Source organism: Pseudorasbora parva, chromosome 12 (genome assembly GCF_024679245.1).
Source record: "Pseudorasbora parva isolate DD20220531a chromosome 12, ASM2467924v1, whole genome shotgun sequence".
In the NCBI taxonomy this organism is placed as follows: domain Eukaryota; kingdom Metazoa; phylum Chordata; class Actinopteri; order Cypriniformes; family Gobionidae; genus Pseudorasbora; species Pseudorasbora parva.
Genome location: NC_090183.1, coordinates 3,776,634 through 3,798,710, shown reverse-complemented (window position 1 = coordinate 3,798,710; position 22,077 = coordinate 3,776,634). Strand labels below are relative to the sequence as shown.

Below are 22,077 nucleotides of genomic sequence, written 5' to 3'. Positions count from 1 at the left end.
TGCTGGGTTAAAAACAACCCAAGTTGGGTTGAAAATGCACCGACCCAACAATTGGGTTGTTTTAACCCAATGGTTGAGTTGTTCTTACCCAGCAATTGGGTTGTCTTAAGCAACATTTAACCCAACCACTGGGTTAAAACAACTCAACCACTGGGTTAAAACAACTCAACCACTGGGTTAAAACAACTCAACCACTGGGTTAAAACAACTCAATTGTTGGGTCGGTGCATTTTCAACCCAACTTGGGTTGTTTTTAACCCAGCATTTTTTAGAGTGTAATCTTGTGATTTGATTAAAAAGGCAGGGTCTCAAGTTATGTTTTATGTTATGTAGTTATGTGAACAAATGATGTTTGTTTAACTTAATTGATTCATGTGGAAGCAATATACACGATTAAACCATGTAAATCCAACACACCTTTTTTTCAGTGAATATTCCACAGGCCAGAAAAAACATAGTAATACCATTGTACGTTTTTTGTAAGTGAGAGCAAAGTAGTTTTAATGTGGCACACACAATTAATTCAATTTATTAATAACAAAAGTGGTTTGCGGTGAACAATATCCAGTGAATTTCTAAATTGTCTTGATTTGCTTTTCAACAATCATATTGTTTTCTTGCCACTCACACAGACATACTTTAAATATATATATATATATAAATGTTATTGAGTATATAAATAGAATGTTACATTTATGTTTTATATGACATATCTGTACATTTCTACACAGTTTTTGTATTAAAAAAAATGAATTTTTACATAATACTGTACATGGAATGATTTCAGTACAAAACAATATTGCATAGAAAATTTACCAACTCTTCATAATAATTTTAACATTTTAGTCAAATATATTTACTGTAGTTTAGAAGATAGCAGCAATTATTAGAGAACCTTAAATATTTAATTTAGCTTGTCATTTGCATAAAGTAAATAAATAGAATAATTATATAAACTACTAATAGTTTGAGGTATATTTAAAGTATAAGACTGATACATTCTGAAGGTTAGCAGCAATATAAAGGTGTCTGATCCATCGATATAATGGAGTCATCCGTTCAGGTTATTACTGGAACAAGGTATCTGCATAGATAAAGAACAGGTTTTACGATACAAGAGAAGATCCTCACAGTGCACAGAGGAGCATCAAACCTCTGCTGATATCTTTATGGTCTTGAATGAAATGTTGGCGCTCATTTCTGTACCTCATCGCGGGACAAAAGCCACTGGAAGGTCTCGACTGGGAACCAGAGTTCCTGAATGCAGCGCTTCCACCGGCTCATGGTCCGTGGCCACAATCTCATAGTCGCGTAGTATCTGTAATAAAGAGCATTTGAAACATTTGGACTATAGATAATGCATTAATATACAAGACCTACTAGAAGTATTGGTAACCGTTTAATGTTCAACATACCCAGCAAAGACCCAGCTGGATCTGTAGCTCAGCGAGACGTCGGCCGATGCACATCCTCTTTCCTATCCCGAAGGGCACATGGGCGAAGGGATTGATGGAGCCTTTATTCTGAAGCCAGCGCTCGGGTCTGAACTGCTTCCCATTGTCAAAATACTCCTCGTTTGAACCGATAGCCTGACTGTTGATCATCAGGACGGTCTGAGGACATAAAAAATAGGGTTAAATAAATTACTCATTTCATCTCATCTAAAATGTCTATGAAACTTCACATTTAACATGTGGTGAAGTACAGTCTTTCGTAAACCCTAGTGAGTTGTCTATAGGTCTATATATATAAAAACGGTCAACAATGTGGAAACATTAAGTTTAAAACATTTTTTTTTTTTTGAAAGTAGTCTCTTTTATTTAAATTTATTTGATAAAAAAGTACAGAACACATGATCCTTCACAAATCATTCTCACATGATGATTTGCTGCTCAAGAAACATTTATGATTATTATCAATGTTAAAAGCTCTGTTGTGCTGCTTAATATTTTTGTGGAAACTGATTTTTTAGGGTTGAAAATTGAAAGATGAAAATGTTCTCAGCATTTATTCACCCTCAACCTCTATGAGTTTCCTCTGTTGAACCCAATATATTTTAAAGATTGTTGGTAATGAATGATTGGTTTTCCTACTATGGAAGTAAATGGGGTCCGTCAACTGTTTGACTTTAAAATATCTTCCTTTGTGTTCAGCAGGAGAAAGAAACTCAAAAAAGTTTGGGATTTGAGGGTAAGTAAATCATGCCAACATTAACTATCCCTTTAAGATGCTGTATTAGAAGCTGCCAGTTAGGGACATCTTGGCTGCTCGCATGAAATACTCACTCCTTTAGGCAGAGTATAATCGCCCAGCACGGTGTCTTTGTCTAAGGTACGGCTGGTGAACGGCACAGATGGTGAAACTCTGCAGAAAAACAACAACAACAATGAACCTCCAGCTGCTGAGAATCCCAGAGAATTTCCATCTTTTGCATGCATGAGTCTGTAAGCTGAAAGGTATGAGGCACGTTATGGCGCTAATGCAAGGCTAGATAATCCCACAAATACACCATCAACATTCTCAGCACATGCTTTAGCATTATCCTTCTTTAATGTCCAAAGACATGTCTTCCTGTAACGCATGACTGTAGCCTGGAACATGAAAGTGTGAAGGCATAAACATGACTTCCATGTGCTTTCGGATTCCAGTCGGGACTAGTATGTCACCTGACTGGACCTGGTAATGACCAGCCTAATCTGTCTATTAGAAACGATCATGCTTCACCTCATATGAACCTACAGCTGATACCACACATTTATCAAAAGAGCGCTGGGATGGCTACATTCTTAACAATAAAGTAACTTTTTTTTTTTTTTTTTTTTTACAAAAACTTGCCATAGAAAGACTATGAATTCACTTTCTTTTTTTTTCTTTTTTTTAATAATCTAAAGAACCTGTGCAATGGGAAGATGAATCCACGAATGTTGAAGGTTCTTCATGGAACCATCAGTGCCAATAAAGAACCTTTATTTTTAATGATGTAAATAAGAAATATTTGGGTTCCCCAAAGAACCGTTAGGTAGGAAGGTCTTAAATGAAGCATTTTAATCTAAAGAATATTTTCACTAAACAACTTTTGGTGCAGTGGAAAGATTCAGCGATTCAGTTCTGTTAAAAAATAAAGGTTCTTCACTGGCATTGAGGGTTTCATAAAGAACCTTCAACATTTGCTTAAAAGGTTCTTTAGAGGAAATGTTTCTTAGATTATTAAATGTTCTTTAAACTAAAAAAATAAAAAAAAAAATAAAAAAAAATAATGTTTACTGAAAAGTTCTTTGGAGAACCCAAATTTTTTTTTATACCCTTAAAAATAAAAGTTATTTATGGTTCCATGAAGGATGAATCCTTTCCATTAAACAAAAGGTTTTTATACTGGAAAAAAAGGTTCTCTAGCTTTAAATGTTCCTCACACTAAGAAAAATAATTTTGGGTTCCCTAAAGAAGTTCTTAAAATAATATTTTTTTTCTTTCCGAAGCTTTTTTTTGGAATAGGAAGGATGCGTGAATGTTAAAGGTTCTTGATGGAACCATAACCATTGATGCCAATAAAGAACCAGAATTTTAAGGCTGTAAGAACCATTTTGAGTTCCACAAAGAATTTTCCAGAAACTTTTGGAAAAATGGAAAGATTCCACACTCTTAAAAATAAAGGTTCTTTACTGGCATTGACGGTTCAATCAAAAACCTTTAACATCAGTAAATATTTCTTAATTGAACCATTTTCTTAAAGAACATTCTAATAAGCTAAAGAACCTTTTTCCTCTAAAGAACTTTTTTGGTAACCAAAAATAACCTTTCAGTAAACCATTTTTAGTGCTAAGAACATTTGAATGATCTAAAGAACCTTTTGTGCAATGGAAAGATTCCATGAATGTTGAAGGTTCTTTATGGAACATCAATGCCAAAAAGAACCTTTATTTTGAACAGTGTCAGAACCATTTTGGGTTCCTCAATGAATTTTCCAGAAGGTTTTGTGCAATGGAAAGGTTCCACATGCTAAGAAAAAAAATGATTGACTGAAAGGCTCTTTGGAGAACCAAAAGTGAACCCTCTGGGTTTTCTGGGCGCTGGAGGTGTTTTGACATGCCATGACATTCTGATTATTTCTGCTACTTATAACATTTTCATGGCTAAAGTCTGATTACACTTCTGCTATAATAAAAGATGTAAATGTAAACGTTTGTGGTTTCGAGAAAATTGTATTTATGAGTAGTGTGTGATCTTTTTAAGTCACGGAAATAAGGCCATAAAACCCATACTGAATATTGCTCACTAATTGACATAAAATGATTCATTTCATTTGAAAGGTTCTTCATGGAACCATCAATGCCAACGAAGAACCTTTATTATAGTGTAACATAAATTATTAAGGCAAAACCTTTTGACTAAATCAAAAGAAAGACACGTTTGGAAGTATGTTTTGGGGTGAAACATGAGCCGTTCTCAGCGTGCAAGCTCACCTCATGGACTCCTTCAGGCAGGCTCTGAGGTAGGGCATGTTCTTGATGTGTTCGGCGCGAGGGGTCTGCCCAGCAGGCACCACGGCTCGGATCTCCTTCAGAAGTTTTCCTTGTGCGCAGGGGTTACGGGAGAGGTTGAAAATAGCCCACAACATGCTATTAGCGGTCTGCAGGAGGAAAACAAGAAGGATTTGCTTGGTCAATCAGGCCACACTGTACAGTGTTGCTACAGCAAAACGATTAACGGTGTGCTATACGCCCGCCCTGCCTCATTCTTCTGACTTATGTGCTTCAGTGAACTAAGCCCGGATAAGAGCAGAACAAAGACGAGTTAAATCAACTGTTTTTGTAGCTCGCTCGCGTGTGACTCGAAAACAAGCCCGCTGAAAAACAGGTTTGTTTGTGTAGGGTTGTGAAAGATGGTCTGTGTTATGCATGCGTACCGTCTCCACTCCTCCGACCTGAAGTTCTGTTGTGGCGGCGTACAGCTCCTTCTTGGTGAGGTGGCTCTGGTGGTAGATATCGCAGAGGAAGTCGTCCGCTTTGCCGTTCGAGTGCCTCTTCAGCTTCTTGTCAATGTAAAGTTTGGCTGTTAAGATGACAGATCGCTTGATTAATTGGTGATGTTTGTGTGAAACTGTGTGCATTCTTAAATGCTATTTCAAGAATAAAACATGCTATTTGCTCAAGTAAATGCATGTTTTTATTTTAATGATGTCCTTTATTGAAAGTTATGTTCACCAAAGCTGCATTTGCAGTAAAATAGAATTACTGTTAAATATATGTTTTCTATTTGAATATATTTTAAAATGTAATTTATTTCTGGGATCAAAGCTGTATTTTCAGCATCATTACTCCAGTCTCCAGGGTGATGCGGGTATGATGTCATTCATACATTGTGTCCTGGTTCAAATGCTTACATTAACATTCTTGGAGACATTTGGGATAATGTATAGCACACAAATTCACATAATATATAATTCTAGTGATTTTTTGGGGTATTTTAATAAAAAAACTTACATATTGTGCCTTTAATTAAAATCTGGTATGGTATTAGCACTTTTGTCTCAATGGTAGGCCTACGTGCGTCGGACAACTTGTCCAGCACGTACTGCTGCTGTTTTGCTGCAGGAAAGACAAAGTATTTCTAAATGTGTGACGGGTGTCTGTCAGTGAGCCGCCGCTAATGGAGCAACAGCAGCACAACAAACTGTGAGTAATTCGGCCTCGCGTCAACATTCCTCTCCTCCCTCCCTGCAGTTAGTGCAAATATTTGGCTGGACCCTCTTGCACTTAGGTCACTGCGTTTACTACCGTGATTCTCTCTCTCTCTCTCTCTCTCTCTCTCTCTCTCTCTCTCTCTCTCTCTCTCTCTCTCCTGCTGTGTGCACAGATCTGCTTTGGGGGGCTCGAGGCAGAAAGCCGTACGTTCATGTGTCATCACCTGCCTGGATAGGTTTTGAACACTTTTATGGGTCACACGTCATCCGATCAAGGAACTCTTTAGTACCTGTGCTAAAAATACGGTCCCATGCCTCTGTGTGGTCTTTCCATGTTTTTGTATTCAGGGTCCTGTGAAGCTCCACGGGCGTCACCATCATTGTTCCAAAGGTGCTCATCATCTGAAAGTGAGAAAACCCCATCTGTTTTTCAACTGAACTGCTTGTTGCATCTTTGCAGTGGTAAATAAACACAGCTAAGAAGATGCAGACTTCAAACTAGATGCTCACTGTTCAAAATGTCAATTGGGTCAAAGAGACAGTCAGTTTACCGTTTTTATCGACGTGATGAACTCCATGGCCTCCTCGCTGACACTGTCTTGCAAGAGCCCAAAACGCTTGTCGTAAAGCACATAGCAAATGGCTATACGACCAAAAGAGAAAGAAACATTCAATGCGTTTCATTGCAGCAGTGCAGTATGGTATATTTGGCAAGTGTTGCATTAAAACTCACTTTCAAAGGACCACTTGTTCAGTTCAAAATACAAATCATTGATTTTCCCATTGACATGTGCTCTTCTGATCCTCTTTATCAAATCAGCTGAAACCTTAAAGACAACAAACAGTCACAAACAGGACGTGCATTTACGTGAATGACACAGTACGTGATGTTTATCAAGCAGAACTCACTTCATTGATTTTCCCGTCCAGTTTCATGACTTCGGTTGGTTTCATGAGTTTCTGCTGGAAAGCGCTGCGCACACGCTGCCAGTCCTTCCCCTCCCTGCAAACGCATGATTGTAAAATACCAGAAATGCCAAGAAATAAGCAATAGAATCTTGTAACAGAAGCAGAATATTTACAGTATGAGCAGCCCATAGGCCTCGTCCCGCATGTCTCTGTAGGCTTTCCACGGTTTGATCTCCAGTCTCTGAGGATAGCTGCTCTCCTTCCTGTAAAGAGCCTCCAATAAACACGGAGCCCCGATGTGAACCGACTCAAAAGAGCCCAGCTTCATCCGGAAGATCTTCCCAAACTTCTTATGATAATCAATCTGAGGTGAGAGAGAGAGAGAGAGAGAGAGAGAGAGAGAGAGAGAGAGAGAGAGAGAGAGAGAGAGAGAGAGAGAGAGAGAGAGAGAGAGAGAGAGAGAGAGAAAACTCTTAAAATAGAGGAAATGTACACATGGCTATATCATATAATGTACATTGTGTGTGTGTGTGTGTGTGTGTGTGTGTGTGTGTGTGTGTGTGTGTGTGTGTGTGTGTGTGTGTGTGTGTGTGTGTGTGTGTGTGTGTTATAAGCAGCTGTAGAGATTCAGAATGCTCTGAAAAAGCATAGTATAAAAGTTAACAAGCAAGTAGAATTTTCCATAAATGTCACAAAAATATCACTTAAGTTAAGTTTAGTTAAAGTTAATTTATAGTGTGTATATATAAATAAGGAAAATATGGATTAAAAAGCCTACATGAATTTAAATAAAACCATATTTAAATAATAATAATTAATAATAATAATAATTATTAGTAGTATTAACATTTTTCGTGCAAAACAAGGCTTTTTGTAATATATTTCATAAACAATTTGATTCAAATTACACTTTAAATAGGCATGAACAGCATTTAAAAGATAAATCGATTTTTTTTTTTTTTTTTACATTTGACTAAAAAAAGGTTAAAATCATTAAAATGTTGAATGAACATAAAATGGTTGATTTATAATGCATAATAATAAAGAGGTTCACACACCAGCGCCTCGTGTTGTCTCTTTAAGCCTCCTTTCCGGAGCACCTCGATGAGGCTGCCGAACAGCGGCCAGTTTGTTGGTCCAGGAATAGAGTCGAGACTGTGCGCGCAGGGCGCGCTCCCGGGAGCATCCTTCGAGTCCAGCACGCACACGGAGGATGTGGGCTTACAGTGCTGAAGCCCCACTGACTTCTTCTTCAGTAGCTGTAGAATCTGAGGACCTTTCTGGATATGCGCTTTCATCTTGACGAGTGCGTAAAACGACGTGCGTAAATGTGTCCGTGGAGTTTCTCTTAGATGCCATTATATACTCGCGGCTGTGTTTATCTCGGGCGGACACGGCGACCAATCAGGAATCGTGTGTGGAAGTCGAGCCTACCATTCATTTATGGTTCTACGTTGGTGAGTATTGCATGACCCCGCGTAGACCGAGGAAGTGCCCTCAAACGCGCTTTATAAATAAACATAACGGAGGTGAGGCAGTTCGCTTTGAGCTGCCCTCAGCTCCTCTCTCTGAGTCAACACTGAGACCACGCGACGCCGCTCTGCGCAAATGTTGACTCAGTAGCTCCTGTGCGCGCTCGTGGCCAAAGGCGATCGCCAATCGCGGCTGTTTGAACTGTATTTGCCATGGTGCCTCAAAGCATTTCAACGCGGAATTTCATCTCAGATTTCATCTTCCTTACGCATCATTTTGCATATACGTGCACTTGGTGGATATACCATTGATCATTCTTAAAGAAACTGTTCTAAAAGTTATGCAATGAGATAAGTTCATTTATAATGATTTTACATTAGCCTATTGACATTTCGCAATATCACTTGATAAATAACAGAAATGTATGTCCTGAACATCAAGATTTCACATTAAAAAGTGGCATATGTGTAAAAGAGGACGTGCATGCCCATATGATGTCATCACGGGCATGCATAATAATTGTTTCTAAACTTCGATAAAAAAAAAAAATCACTACTTAATTTGTGGCGTATCAGTGGCATACAGTGGGTAAATGATGATTTGATCCCCTGCTGGTTTTGTAAGTTTGCCCACTTACAAAAAAATGAAGGGTCCATAAAGGATATAGATATAATTTAAAAACAAGATTATATAAAGGTTATAAATTGATTTGTATAAGTGAAATAAGTATTTGATCCTCAAGAACATGACTTTGTGCTTGCCAGCAAGGGTTTCTCCACCAAGTACTGAGGTAAGGCGTTTCTACTGGTTGTTCACCGGTTTGCACACATCTCAGGAGGGATTCTGGTCCACTCCTCTTTACAGATCCTCTCTAAATCATTATGGTTTCTTGGCTGTCGTTTGGCAACTCAAAGTTTCAGCTCTCTCTGCAGATTTTCTATAGGATTAAGGTCTGGAGACCACTTATTTGATGCCATGGCGGTCAGTCATTGTTATGCCAGAAGACCCATCCACATCCCACCTTCAGTGTTCTGGCTGAGGGAAGGAGTGGTACATGGCCCGCCCCGTCCATCGGCCCCTCAATGCCATGAAGTCCTCCTGTACCTTTAACAGAGAAACAGCCCAGATTTCAGTCCATTGAGGCGTGGTGTGTTACCAATGATTTCACTCAAAAAAAAATTACTTGTTGAATTTACTTAAAAAATATGTGGTAAGTGGTTGCATACAACTATATTGAGAAATTTTTACAAATAACAATTTAGTTATATAAACAAAACTAAAATTCAAGTAAAGCTGGCACAATTTCTTTGAGTAAATACAAACCTTTTGAATTTGTCACTGTTACATAATATTTATATGTGCCGTTTACTGATGTTATGTTCAATTTATAAAAGTTTATTATGTAAGGTGAACACATTAATCAATTTAATTTGCCTTTAAAACTTTTAAATAACAACAAGCATATTTTTAAAAATTAAATGCAAAAATAACTCATTGGACAAACTAAAAATATTGAATTGAGAGCAGGAATTCCAGCCAATGAGTTTGTATATGAGTGGCCATAGAGCACAACTCTTCTGCATAATGGTAACCACACAATTACAGAAACTCCTCAATGTCCAACATAACTGAACATTAAACACTAACATAAACTAACAACATCTTTCCCTTTACTGAAAAACACATAAAATAACACTTTAATCCCTACATTTACTCTCCTAGCGCAGTCCATTGCAAAGCATGCTGGGAACTACAGATCCAATGCACAGTTAATTATGTCAGCACAAATATTATGTAGTTTTAACACAAATTAATAAGGTAAACTTCAGTTTTAAATATATTAGGCTGATTGAACACAAACATATCTAATTTCGACACAACTTAATTTAATTAAGTAAAGTAAACATCATTTAAAATGAAGGGCCTTGAGTTATTTAACGAGCCCTCCCGTGCAGTTCTGGGCGGATCCCTCACCTTTCTCTTGACTATCTTTAGCCCATGAGGCGAGATCTTGCATGGATCTCCAGAATGAGGGTGACTGATGGTTATTTTGTGTTTCATCCATATCTGAATTAGCTGGGGAAAAATGGCGTTTGGGGGGTAAAATGTATGTTATTTTGGCAAGATTGGCTGCTAAAATTCGCATTCATGGGTCTATATATCCCATAATAGTCGCTTCAACCCACGGACATAGAAAACAACCTGCGGAAAAAAACGCGGACTTGGCAACACAGTGCAGTTGAGCTCTGTTGACATTTGACAACTAACGTTATGCGTCGCTTCGTTGCTCTGATTGGTTGTAGGTCTATCCAATTGATGTCTTTCCTGGTTGGGTTGAAACACGCCCCATAATCACAGCCCAATGGACCATCAGACTCATATTCTGACTAGAATTGAGTTTGACCACATCAGGCTATATCTGAATAATCACACCAACAGTTGTCTCCTTCTCACCAGTCTTCTTGTTGATGGTCTTGCCCATTCCAACCTTATTCAGGTCTACAGTCTTGTCCCTGATGGCCTTTGACAGCTCTTTGTCTTGCCCGTGGTTATGGAGAGGTTGGAATGGAAGATAAAGATGCTGAGGATGGTTATCTTTTATACACACAATAAGCTGACATAAGGAGTACTTTCTTAAAGTGTGAGGACTAATGTGGGCTCTACATGGGCACATCTCTAGAAGGCTTGCTTTTTGGTAGGGGATCAAATACTTATTCCACTCGATCAAATGCTAATCAGATTTTTTTTGTTTGATATTCAATCTCTATCTGTTAAAATAAACCTACCATAAAAATTATAGACCCTTACATTTTTCTAAGTGGGCAAACGTACAAAATCATCAGGGGATCAAATATTTATTTCCCCACTGTATGTGTAAAAGAGGAAATGCATATTCATATAACGTGCAGATATTAACTATTGATTTCATGAAGATGGCATCCATAATAATGATAGAAGGATTAAACAGTGAATTATAGTATCTTCCACCACAGAAATATCATGTAAACTGCAAGTCTATTCTAAATCTATTGGCTCTATAAGCATCCAATTCCTGTACGGGTCGTCCATGTTGTTAACGTGTGTATCGTATGACCCGTCTGCATGAGGTTTGAGTATAAAATTAGCCAGGGAAGCGTGTTGCCCAGTACCCAGTGTACTTGATGCAAAAACATCATCTTACATCTGAACCCAAGCCCCTCTGGTAATCCCACGCTCATGATGGTTTAGTATAGTTTTACAAAGGTACAGATATGCGGGACAGCAAACATGTTGACTCACAGCATACAGATCTTGTTTAAATAACCTTGAACCCTCTGCAGTGCTTGCTGTGCTTGAACAGATCGCGTCCACAAAGCACACAGAACAGATTCATCAGGATTGTGTTTGGAAGAGCCAAGTCTGTTGACTAATGATCTCAAAATGGACAAATATTAAATATTAAAAAGTCATTATTTTTATAAAATAAAACATGAATTTAATTATAACAAAATAAAAGAAATTACAAATATCACTACTTTGGTTTGAGTGAAGGTCACGTTCTTTATATTTTTTTATAGTGCTACATGATCATAGTCCATGATCCACAAAATGTGGAATATATAAATATTTATTTCCATGTGTTTCTTCATTTTTTCTCTTTTTCTAATCAAATGTTCAAAACAAAACATGTTTTCTTGGGAATTTCCCCAGTCACTTTTCCTTCTGTTTGCATTTTGTGAAGGCCCTTTAAATAACAAAGCCAGTCCCCTGATGACATCATCCTCCAGGAAGTGACATCATTTTGGAGGGAAATCAGCAGCACACATTTGAGTGAGTATTAGCGGTGGATTTAATGACTTCTGTGATGATCTGTACAACTCTAGAACATTCCATCCTGTTTGAGAAAATCAGCATGACATGCTATCTATTTAAAAAGTTCTGCACGACAGAAATCACACGTGTACTTAAGAATTTGGTTAAGGGCGGAGATGCTATAAACAGTGAAACGAGTATAGTCATAAAGTTAACAGTGATATAAACTTATGGATGGTTTAATTAGACCTGTTTTTTGTTAACCTAAAAACATATTAACACAACATGTTTTGTTAAGTAATATACACAATAAAACTTTAACTCTTGTCAACTTTATTGGATTAAATTGACTAAATGAGAGCATTTTGACCCGATCCTCAGGTCGCTCCAGAACACATGCGTTGTTGTTTCGTTTTTTTGGCAAAAACAAGATATTAGAGCTATTGAAAGAACCGCAGCCATTCAAGGACTTTAAACCTTCAGCTTGTTTTTGGTTATTTGGCAGTACTAGGCTGTGAAATATTGTGGTTTATACAATATTTTTGGTTAAGCTCTTTCATACTTTGGATTTGGGACTTTTTATTGCTCAACGCTGTTTTGAGTTTCTTCAGAAAGAGTAGATCAAAGGAAATGGAAAACATGATAAAACTGCACATGCATATCCCAAAAATGACACATGGTTTTGTAAAACATGGTGTTTGGCCATGCAAAACTCCCTACCACATGCCACCGTTGTGATGCAAAGGTTTTGTGTGTTTTTACCATCAAAGATTTCTGGGTAATTCAGTGGCCTTTGTGAAATTCATCTCTGCTCTTTTTAGTTAAAATCAGTCATTTTTCTCCACCTGTTTTCTTCACTTAAAAAAAAAAAAAAAAACTTGGGCGATTATTTTCTACCCAAATCCTGGATTGAGCCTTTAGTGTATTTTTATTTTATTTTTTATGTTTGGGTAGTTTTTGTGTTACTCAGATCCTGGGTCAGACGTAACAACCCAGTGTTTGGGTAGTTTTTGTGTTACTCAGATCCTGGGTCAGATGTAACAACCCAGTGTTTGGGTAGTTTTTGTGTTACCCTGATCCTGGGTCAGACGTAACAACCCAGTGTTTGGGTAGTTTTTGTGTTACCCTGATCCTGGGTCAGACGTAACAACCCAGTGTTTGGGTAGTTTTTGTGTTACTCAGATCCTGGGTCGGACGTAACAACCCAGTGTTTGGGTAGTTTTTGTGTTACCCTGATCCTGGGTCAGACGTAACAACCCAGTGTTTGGGTAGTTTTTGTGTTACCCTGATCCTGGGTCAGATGTAACAACCCAGTGTTTGTGTAGTTGTTGTGTTACCCAGATCCTGGGTCGGACGTAACAACCCAGTGTTTGTGTAGTTTTTGTGTTACTCAGATCCTGGGTCAGATGTAACAACCCAGTGTTTGTGTAGTTTTTGTGTTACCCTGATCCTGGGTCAGATGTAACAACCCAGTGTTTGTGTAGTTTTTGTGTTACTCAGATCCTGGGTCGGACGTAACAACCCAGTGTTTGGGTAGTTTTTGTGTTACCCAGATCCTGGGTCAGACGTAACAACCCAGTGTTTGTGTAGTTTTTGTGTTACCCAGATCCTGGGTCGGACGTAACAACCCAGTGTTTGGGTAGTTTTTGTGTTACTCAGATCCTGGGTCAGACGTAACAACCCAGTGTTTGTGTAGTTTTTGTGTTACTCAGACCCTGGGTCAGACGTAACAACCCAGTGTTTGGGTAGTTTTTGTGTTACTCAGATCCTGGGTCGGACGTAACAACCCAGTGTTTGGGTAGTTTTTGTGTTACCCAGATCCTGGGTCGGACGTAACAACCCAGTGTTTGTGTAGTTTTTGTGTTACCCAGATCCTGGGTCGGACGTAACAACCCAGTGTTTGTGTAGTTTTTGTGTTACTCAGATCCTGGGTCAGACGTAACAACCCAGTGTTTGGGTAGTTTTTGTGTTACTCAGATCCTGGGTCAGACGTAACAACCCAGTGTTTGGGTAGTTTTTGTGTTACTCAGATCCTGGGTCAGACGTAACAACCCAGTGTTTGTGTAGTTTTTGTGTTAATCAGATCCTGGGTCAGATGTAACAACCCAGTGTTTGGGTAGTTTTTGTGTTACCCTGATCCTGGGTCAGACGTAACAACCCAGTGTTTGTGTAGTTTTTGTGTTACCCAGATCCTGGGTCAGACGTAACAACCCAGTGTTGCGTCTTTTTGCGTGATGGAAACGCCTGATACCATGTTATCAAAAAATATAAATACTCTTGATGGTAAAATATGTTCTCAGAACTGTACACTGATTGTTTATGGATAGGTTATGGGAACAGTCACCGCATCTTTCAGCTAAGAGAGAAACACAGGTGGTGGTCTGAAGTCAAAAGTTCCCCACTGAACACGACACAGTAAGCTCAGGTGTCGTGCCGAATAACGTTAGGGTTAGTTGTGGGGGAGGAGTTAGGATTAGGGGTGGAAATAGGCAATCAGGTAGTTAAAATTATTACCCTCTTCAACAAAGGGGGTAATAATTTGGCAGGGGGTTGAAATTCGGCACAACACCTGCACGAGATCCAGCGCCATGGAAACGGGACAACAGAGACTGCTTAATTACACTTCAATTACTTCTAAATGTTTAATTTTTACTTTTAATATTTGTTAAACAACCTTAAATGTTGGCAATATGTATTAAAAATGTTATATATAATATATATATATATATATATATATATATATATATATATATATATATATATATATATATATATATATATATATATATATATATATATAGAAATGTGAGGATTTAAGTTAATCCGTAGACATTATTTCATGTATGAAGTAAAACAAAATAAACTAGTATTATAGCAAAAATGTATCAACTATAATGGGTTAAATAAACAACCCAATTTGCTGGGTAAATAACCCATGTGTTCTATATTTACCCAGCCAATGGGTTGAAAACAACCCAATTACGATTCGTTTTTAACCCAGTGTTTTTGAGAATGTTGAAAAAGTAAAAGTACACCTCTTCTTTTCATTTGATACAAACACAACTATTTAAGAATAAATTATATGATATTTGTGTCATTTTTTAACCCCATTCTATGAACCTAATGTGAGTGCCCCGTAAACCTGTTGACCCAACACACACAAGAGAGGCAGAAAACACACGAAGTGAACTAAAACTGATGACTCAAGCTCGTATGACCTGACTGATAGAGGTCACTGAGTTCAGTGACAAGCCTGCACACATACACATAAACACTTTGAATATTGACAAATGAAAGAAAGAGTAATTTATCTTTGACTGAATTATAAGGATTTCCTAATTCAGATTATAATCAAATATTGCATATGGGGACACGTTCAAGGAGTTTGGCTATTGAAAAGCTAAGAACTTTTTAATCAAACAAAAGGACTTGTATGAAATGATGAACCTTTATGAATAAGGGATTTAAGATTAATAATTCCAGAAAATGATTTGTTAACTGCCACAGAGAGGATCTTGTCTGATTGTTGAAACATTACTGTGCTCCTGGAATAAGTTCCCAAATTTGTCAGCCACATCTGTTTCTCGTGCCGGTTGACGACCTTAGCCATCCTTTAAAGAATTAGGTTGTGCATTCCATGAGACATCAAGGTGTTGAAAGAGTTGTGCATGTGAATTAGAGTAAAAATTTCCCCTGATTGCATCATTCATACCTGTTCTCACATCAGTGCATAGCTAAGGATCTAATCTGCTCCAACATCACCATTTTCTGTCACATTTTCGCCACTTGGACAGTGATTTATAGATTGACATTTGAGAACGGCACAACCCCGGATACCTCTGCAAACTCACTGACCCTCTCTGAAGTTTCTGTTGCATAAACAACTCGGCAGACTGGGAAAGGGTTAAGGGTTTCCCTAGATTTACTCTACTCAGGACCTCAGGGAGGTTTTGATTTAGGACCATCATTGTAATACACAATTGTCATAATGTCTTTATGAAATGAATTAGGGAGTTGGAGCAGTCGTTCCCGACTTGTTGGGTTGCGTCCCAAGATTCAGCAAAAAAACAAACAGTAAATAATAAGGTGCAACTGAGCTTAGATTAGATAGACAGCTTCCATATCTTTTGTTGTTGACGTCAGATGGCGTCCAGTCGAACTCTACTCGTTTGGTGAACCACAATTTGTTTTATGAATTATTGGCCGCAGGGAGCATGAAACTCATTTAGACAATTTTTAGCATGCAAAGTTAATTGTGAATATAGTTTGGTCTGTGTAATGCATTTCAGTGTGTGGTCTGAGGGATGTTTTTATTTACTTTTGTCGGAGTCATCGATTGATATCCAATGTTGTGTCATAAAGCAAAACCAGTTGAGAACCATCCGCATCCAGTTTGGTGGCAACAACAGATTACTTTCAGAAAAACACATTAAAGTGTTTATTCAGGTACACATTATCTTTGTGTCTTATTTCAATTACAATGCATATCTATATATTTTTCCTCAGAAATATCATTTTTAGGATGTTTGCAGTTTCATTTCTTTCTATATTATGAATATATATTTTTGTGGCTCAAATATCATTTCCCTGATTTATATAACATTGTATTCCTAAAAACAAGGTGACATTATATATATTTATTATATTTCAGAAAACAATTGTTTAATGTACTGTGCAAACTCAACTAGGGACAATTAAATTGAACCCTATTTTCCTAGTGTCTTGCCTTCATATTACTCTGATTGACCTCATTTTAAAAGATTGTTCATTTATAATTATGCATTTAGCAGATGCTTTTATCCAAAGCGACTTACAGAAGAAGAACTCAGCATTCATCTCGGAGCCAACAATCGTTGTAGTAAACAATGCCAGGTGTATTAGACAACTATATTAGGAAACCAGCTAGAGAAGAGAAGATTTGTTTAATAATGTGTGTATGTGCATTGGTTTAAGAGAGGTCATTAAGTGTGTGTGGAAGTGGTGCTGTGTCTTCTTAATAGATTACAAATAGGTTACAAAGTCCACACAGAAAAAAATCCACTCAGACCCAATACACGTTGGTGCTCTACTTTTGCACAGCCTTGAGATGAAAGGGTTAAAAATAAGCCGATAGATCAACGGGTGCAATCAATAGCTGCTTCCCAAATCAGCTCCTCCTATTTACATGTATGACAGAGTAAACGTGTGTCTCCACTTGCCAGCAGAGAGAGATTATTAACATTTTTGCGCTCGTCCTGTGGCCGCATGTACAAAGCATACTTCCACTGGAATGTTCCTGCTTTCAGATGGATGAGTCGAAAGACGACAGCACGGATAAGAGCGGCACATCTCAGAGGAGCATGACACATTATGCTGAAGTATTCCTCCGAGATAGAAGAGTATGAATGTGTGGAGCAGCTCAGATCATTTAGGAAGAATTAGGAAAAGTGTGAGTTCATCGGGAGATCTCGGACAGAAGTTTGAGATCTGAAACTCTAAAGTGAGACACATGTGAGATCACTGGGGTCATTTTCTCCAGAGAAACATCTGAGAAGTGAGATACTTCGTCCAAAGTCTGTTTGCACTCCATTGAATCTTATTGCTTTCCAGGAAAAACTTGAGATATTAAAGGGCTTTCCTTTATGATTTGTTTCCCATAATATGTAGTTGGTAAACAATCTGTTTAGATGTTGTAATCTTGAGTCAAGAGAAATGACACTTTAAAACCACCGCTGACACGCCGCCATGAGAACTAATGAGCTGGTTATATGTAGGTTACAATCAATAACCCCCAAAACAGTGACAAAGCCACGATTGTGTTTCTTATCTTCTGATGCATGTTGACCATTTAGTTAAAAAGCCTTTTTTAACCAATCAGGATGTGATGTCACAAGCAAACTGCCATGAGATGATTTACTTTGGACACTTTCCTATAACTTTACCTTGTATGTCATTATGATAAATTCCCCATTTCTAAATGGTGCCTCCAAACAAATGTATCTTCTATTGCAAAAACTTAAGGAAAAATGGTTAGTAATTTTAACAGTTACTGGATTGAAAATAACCAAAGATATTTGAAATTGAACTAATACATTTGCTTTACTGTTTTCAACCCCCATCTTTCTTATCAGAAGGGCCATTTGGAGTTCCTAAGAGAAAGAGATGCTGAAGGCCTGTAGGTGTGTGTCACACCTGTAGTCCAGTGGGGGAAGTTTGGTCTGATTGGTCAGATTGAATGTCTCACATTAGGGTTTCAGCCACATGGTCAATGAAGAGATAAAAAGAAGATTGTAACTGTTGTTCTGTCTTTTTTATTCCCTGGCCCTCTCTCTTTTTGGGGCTGCTCTCTGGCTCTTCCTTTCGCTGGGGCTTCTTTGCCCTGGCTCTTTCCCTCTTCTCTTTTCTAAAACCTCTCTCTTCCTCTCTCTCACTTTCTATCCCTTAGGCAACATTCATGCTGGGTATGATTAATGGTATAATTTTTTATCATCATCTCAACTCATTGTTGTGCTCCTCCAGCAGAACATTGCCCGAAGCATCACACTGCCTCCGCTGACTTGCCTTCATCCCATAGTGCATCCTGGTGCCATGTGTTCCCCGAATAAGCGATGGACACGCACCCGGCCAGCCACGTGATATAAAAGAAAACCTGATTCTTCAGACCAGGCCACCTTCTTCCATTGCTCCGTGGTCCAGTTCTGATGCTCACATGACACTGTTGGCACTTTCAACGATGGACATGGGTCAGCATGGGCACTGACTATTCTGACACCTTTCTGTCAGAACCAGCATTAACTTCTGGAGCAGTTTGAGCTCCAGTAGCTCGTCTGTTTGATCGGACCACACGGGCCAGCCTTCGCTCCCCACGTGCATCAATGAGCCTTGGCCGCCCATGACCCTGTGGCCGGTTCTCCACTGTTCCTCTTGGAGAACTTTTGATAGATACTGACCACTGCAGACCGGGAACAGCCCACAAGAGCTGCAGTTTTGGAGATGCTCTGACGAAGTGTTCCCTTGCTGCCTAATATATCCCACCCATTAACAGGTGCCATGATAAAGAGATAATCAGTGTTATTCACTTCATGTTATGCCTGATCTGTGTATTTCTGAACCAGTTACACTCTTTTCTTGTAATTAAATTACACATTGTCCTTTTATTTTATTGCTGATGTCTCAAATGGCTGATGACATCGGGGATAAATGACATGACGTGACACTTTGCAGCCGGTTGCAACAAACTCTTAACTCTTCAGTGGTCATATACTGGATCAAGTGTTGTATTTGTATACGTTTGTTCAGGCAATGTGGTCTCTGTGTCAGCCGTGATTAAAGTATTAGTGCATTACCAAGAGACCTATTTTTAACAACAATTTATTTGACATATTCATGTATACTGCTTGAAACTAAAATACTTTACTAAATAGGAAAGAGTGAGCAAAAATTTTGAAAAAAAGTTTGAATACTTCAAATTCAGGCTGACTGAAACCATTTCCCCCAATTTTAATTCGATTTCGAATAACGTATTTTGTGTGGTTTTAGACTATAATCAACTAAATGGATTGAAGTCAGATTTCTGCTGCCTGTCAGAACAAAGCCTACACATTTAACACTCACTACTAAGTAAATGCTAAAAGCCAGTAAACTGCCTGACTCATAGGTGATGAAATCCCTCGTCCTCCATGACCCCAACCAAGCTACTTAAAGCCTCGGGTAAATTTGCTGAAGCTCTTGACCTTAGATACGGTGTCCCACAGGGCACATAAACCCAGAGCCTTTCGGAAACAAGCAGAAATCCAGCTGGTCTTATCTTATCATGTTATGAGTAAGCAAACAGGAGCACAGAAAATGTCAGCCTGCACATTACCCTACACACATCAATCCACCTGAGAGATGAAGCGCTCACTGACTGATCAGTTTTCAATTGAGATTAAACTTTAATATCTTGAGGTTCTTTGTTGCACCTTCTTTTTAAGCCATTAGTTTTGTCTTTCACAGAAATGTTTTGCCATTTACACTGCCATATGATGTGCTGTTTCAGCACTTGTTTCATCTATCTGTCTGTCCGTCCGTCCGTCCGTCCGTCCGTCCGTCCGTCCGTCCGTCCGTCCGTCCGTCCGTCCGTCCGTCCGTCCGTCCATCCATCCATCCATCCATCCATCCATCCATCCATCTATCTATCTATCTATCTATCTATCTATCTATCTATCTATCTATCTATCTATCTATCTATCTATCTATCTATCTATCTATCTATCTATCTATCTATATCTATTGAGGCATAAAATAGAAGAAAAAATAAACAAATCTGAATGACTGTTTACATAAATTGGATCTGATAGGTGTGGGCAGTGTTACTTGACCAGATTCATCACTCTCAGAAGGGCCGTTTGGCATTGTGCTAGGGTTGCCAGGTTTATTTGACTGAAATGGTTGCATTGAAATATTTTAAAACGATTAAAGTATTTCAAATGTTTTGGAAGAACTCCTGCTACCCATTTCCAATGTCACTCATCGCTGCTGCTTATTATAATGGGTGTTGTATAAGTGTTCAACTTCACAGTGATTGCTTAATATTTATTGATATTTCGCCAGCATGTAACAACTGGTTGATCCAAATAACTCAGCTCTCACTTTGGTCTTTACTATACATTATTTTTTTTAAGATATTGTGAACGCCTGTGCATAAACCAGACAGCTGGTTAGAAAAGGCGTTGACATATGGTGACACATTAGAGCTCTGAATAATACGATTGGATACAAAGTGGACACAGATCCCTCTCTTACTGATGGAATGGTTTAATGATTTATTGGTTGCCATAGTTTTAGTGTATTTCAAAGTTGGTTGTTGGTTTGAAAGTTGGTTGCTAGGGTGTTGCTATGTGGTATGCAGTTACTAGGGTGTGCTGAATGGTTTTTAGTTAATTGCTATGCATTTGTGAATGTGTTCTGGCTGTTTTGTAATGCGTTGGTATGTGGTTTAGAGCTTAGGTTTGCAATAGCCTCATGTAACCAGACCTTCAGACTGGCGACAGAAGGTCTACTTCATTGGCCAAGTAAGAGGACGTCTGACTGCAACCAATCACGGTTCACAGAGGTCCCGGGTTCAACTCCCCTAATTTATGTTACAAACCCCTATTTAAATTCTCCAGGAACAGGAAGGGAAAGCCGTCATCTTTGTTTACAGACAGACCGTTAAAGAACTCAACACACACATCTCCCGGAAATCCTGTAGAATTCAACCAATCAAATGACGACTTCAAAACTTCTAAAATGGTTCCCATTTTGCATGCCACACGCACCAGACGTTCAGCCAACGATCGGTCCGAGGCAGAGACTAGGGTTACTAGAGCTTTGATAGGTGAATAGGTGATTGCTAGGGTGTTGTTTACTGGTCCAATTCGAATGAGCCAAGCCTAAAGTCTAGAGAACTAATCCTATTGCGTCACCAAACAGCAAGGATACATTCTTGGATCGTGTTTAGGAACATTTTGACTTCCAGATGTTTGACGTATTTTATAGGTATGTTGTTTGGCTTTTTTGGCCTCTCCTCATATGGTCAAGTTTAAAAGCATTGACCGTTCCCTCAAACCACACCAGACTCCAGTGGCTTTGGCACATTGACTCTTGAGACAAATGTTGTAAGGCTTGTTCTTTGACGCGAGCATGAAGTTACAAATACCCGACCACATTTTCCCTCTGGTGAAAGCGATCCAGATTTCATCCCTGTTTCATTCATTACAGCAGAACAATATCTGAGCGCTCTCAATGACCTGCCCGAGCCTGTTTTCTAGAGATGGATGTTTTGCCCACCGCCGTGTTTTCTCAAATGACGTCAACTTCCTCGAGTTCTTTGAGTGTAACACAAAATTTACGAGCGTGTTGTGCAACCACAAATTCTTCCGCTTGATAAAAGTCGATGGGGAAACTGTAGCCTGGGGACTGTTTCTGCGCTTCAGTCCAACAACAGATATGTTTTAGTGCTTCCAGGAACACCTTGTTATGACCGCCCTTTGACTTTTTTTCAATGAGTTTTCTTACGACACACTCCATTCGGCAACATACACAGAAATATCAACACAATCTTTATTTGGTTGGTTTTATGGGACAGCTGCTTTGCATGAAGTTGTAAACAACTATCCAATAAATGTTATCAAGCCCTAACCTGAAGTGTTTCAGTGTGTATGTCATTTACTAGAGGTTCTGACAAAATAATCATTGCTGCAGTCTATTTCTGTTTAATGAAA

General features: G+C 38.6%; 1 protein-coding gene and 1 long non-coding RNA gene across 2 annotated transcripts in view; one reads left to right on the top strand and one right to left on the bottom strand.

Moving 5' to 3' along the window:
• Positions 1–472: 472 nt before the first annotated feature.
• cyp24a1 (cytochrome P450, family 24, subfamily A, polypeptide 1) lies at positions 473–8,024 on the bottom strand. Its single transcript, XM_067458779.1, has 12 exons — positions 7,648–8,024; positions 6,763–6,953; positions 6,590–6,683; positions 6,414–6,507; positions 6,232–6,323; positions 5,971–6,082; positions 4,904–5,049; positions 4,461–4,627; positions 2,286–2,364; positions 1,416–1,613; positions 1,207–1,318; positions 473–1,084 (listed from the first exon to the last, which is right to left on the bottom strand). Exons 1-11 carry the CDS (start codon positions 7,885–7,887, stop codon positions 1,208–1,210), a joined length of 1,524 nt encoding a protein of 507 aa, XP_067314880.1. The 5' UTR covers positions 7,888–8,024; the 3' UTR covers positions 473–1,084; position 1,207.
• The window catches only part of LOC137093838 (uncharacterized), a 33,469-nt gene continuing 19,303 nt past the window's right edge, over positions 7,912–22,077 (top strand). The window contains exons 1-2 of the long non-coding RNA XR_010908565.1: positions 7,912–8,046; positions 11,784–11,872. This is a non-coding gene — a long non-coding RNA (uncharacterized lncRNA). The remainder of the gene's footprint in view (positions 8,047–11,783; positions 11,873–22,077) is intronic.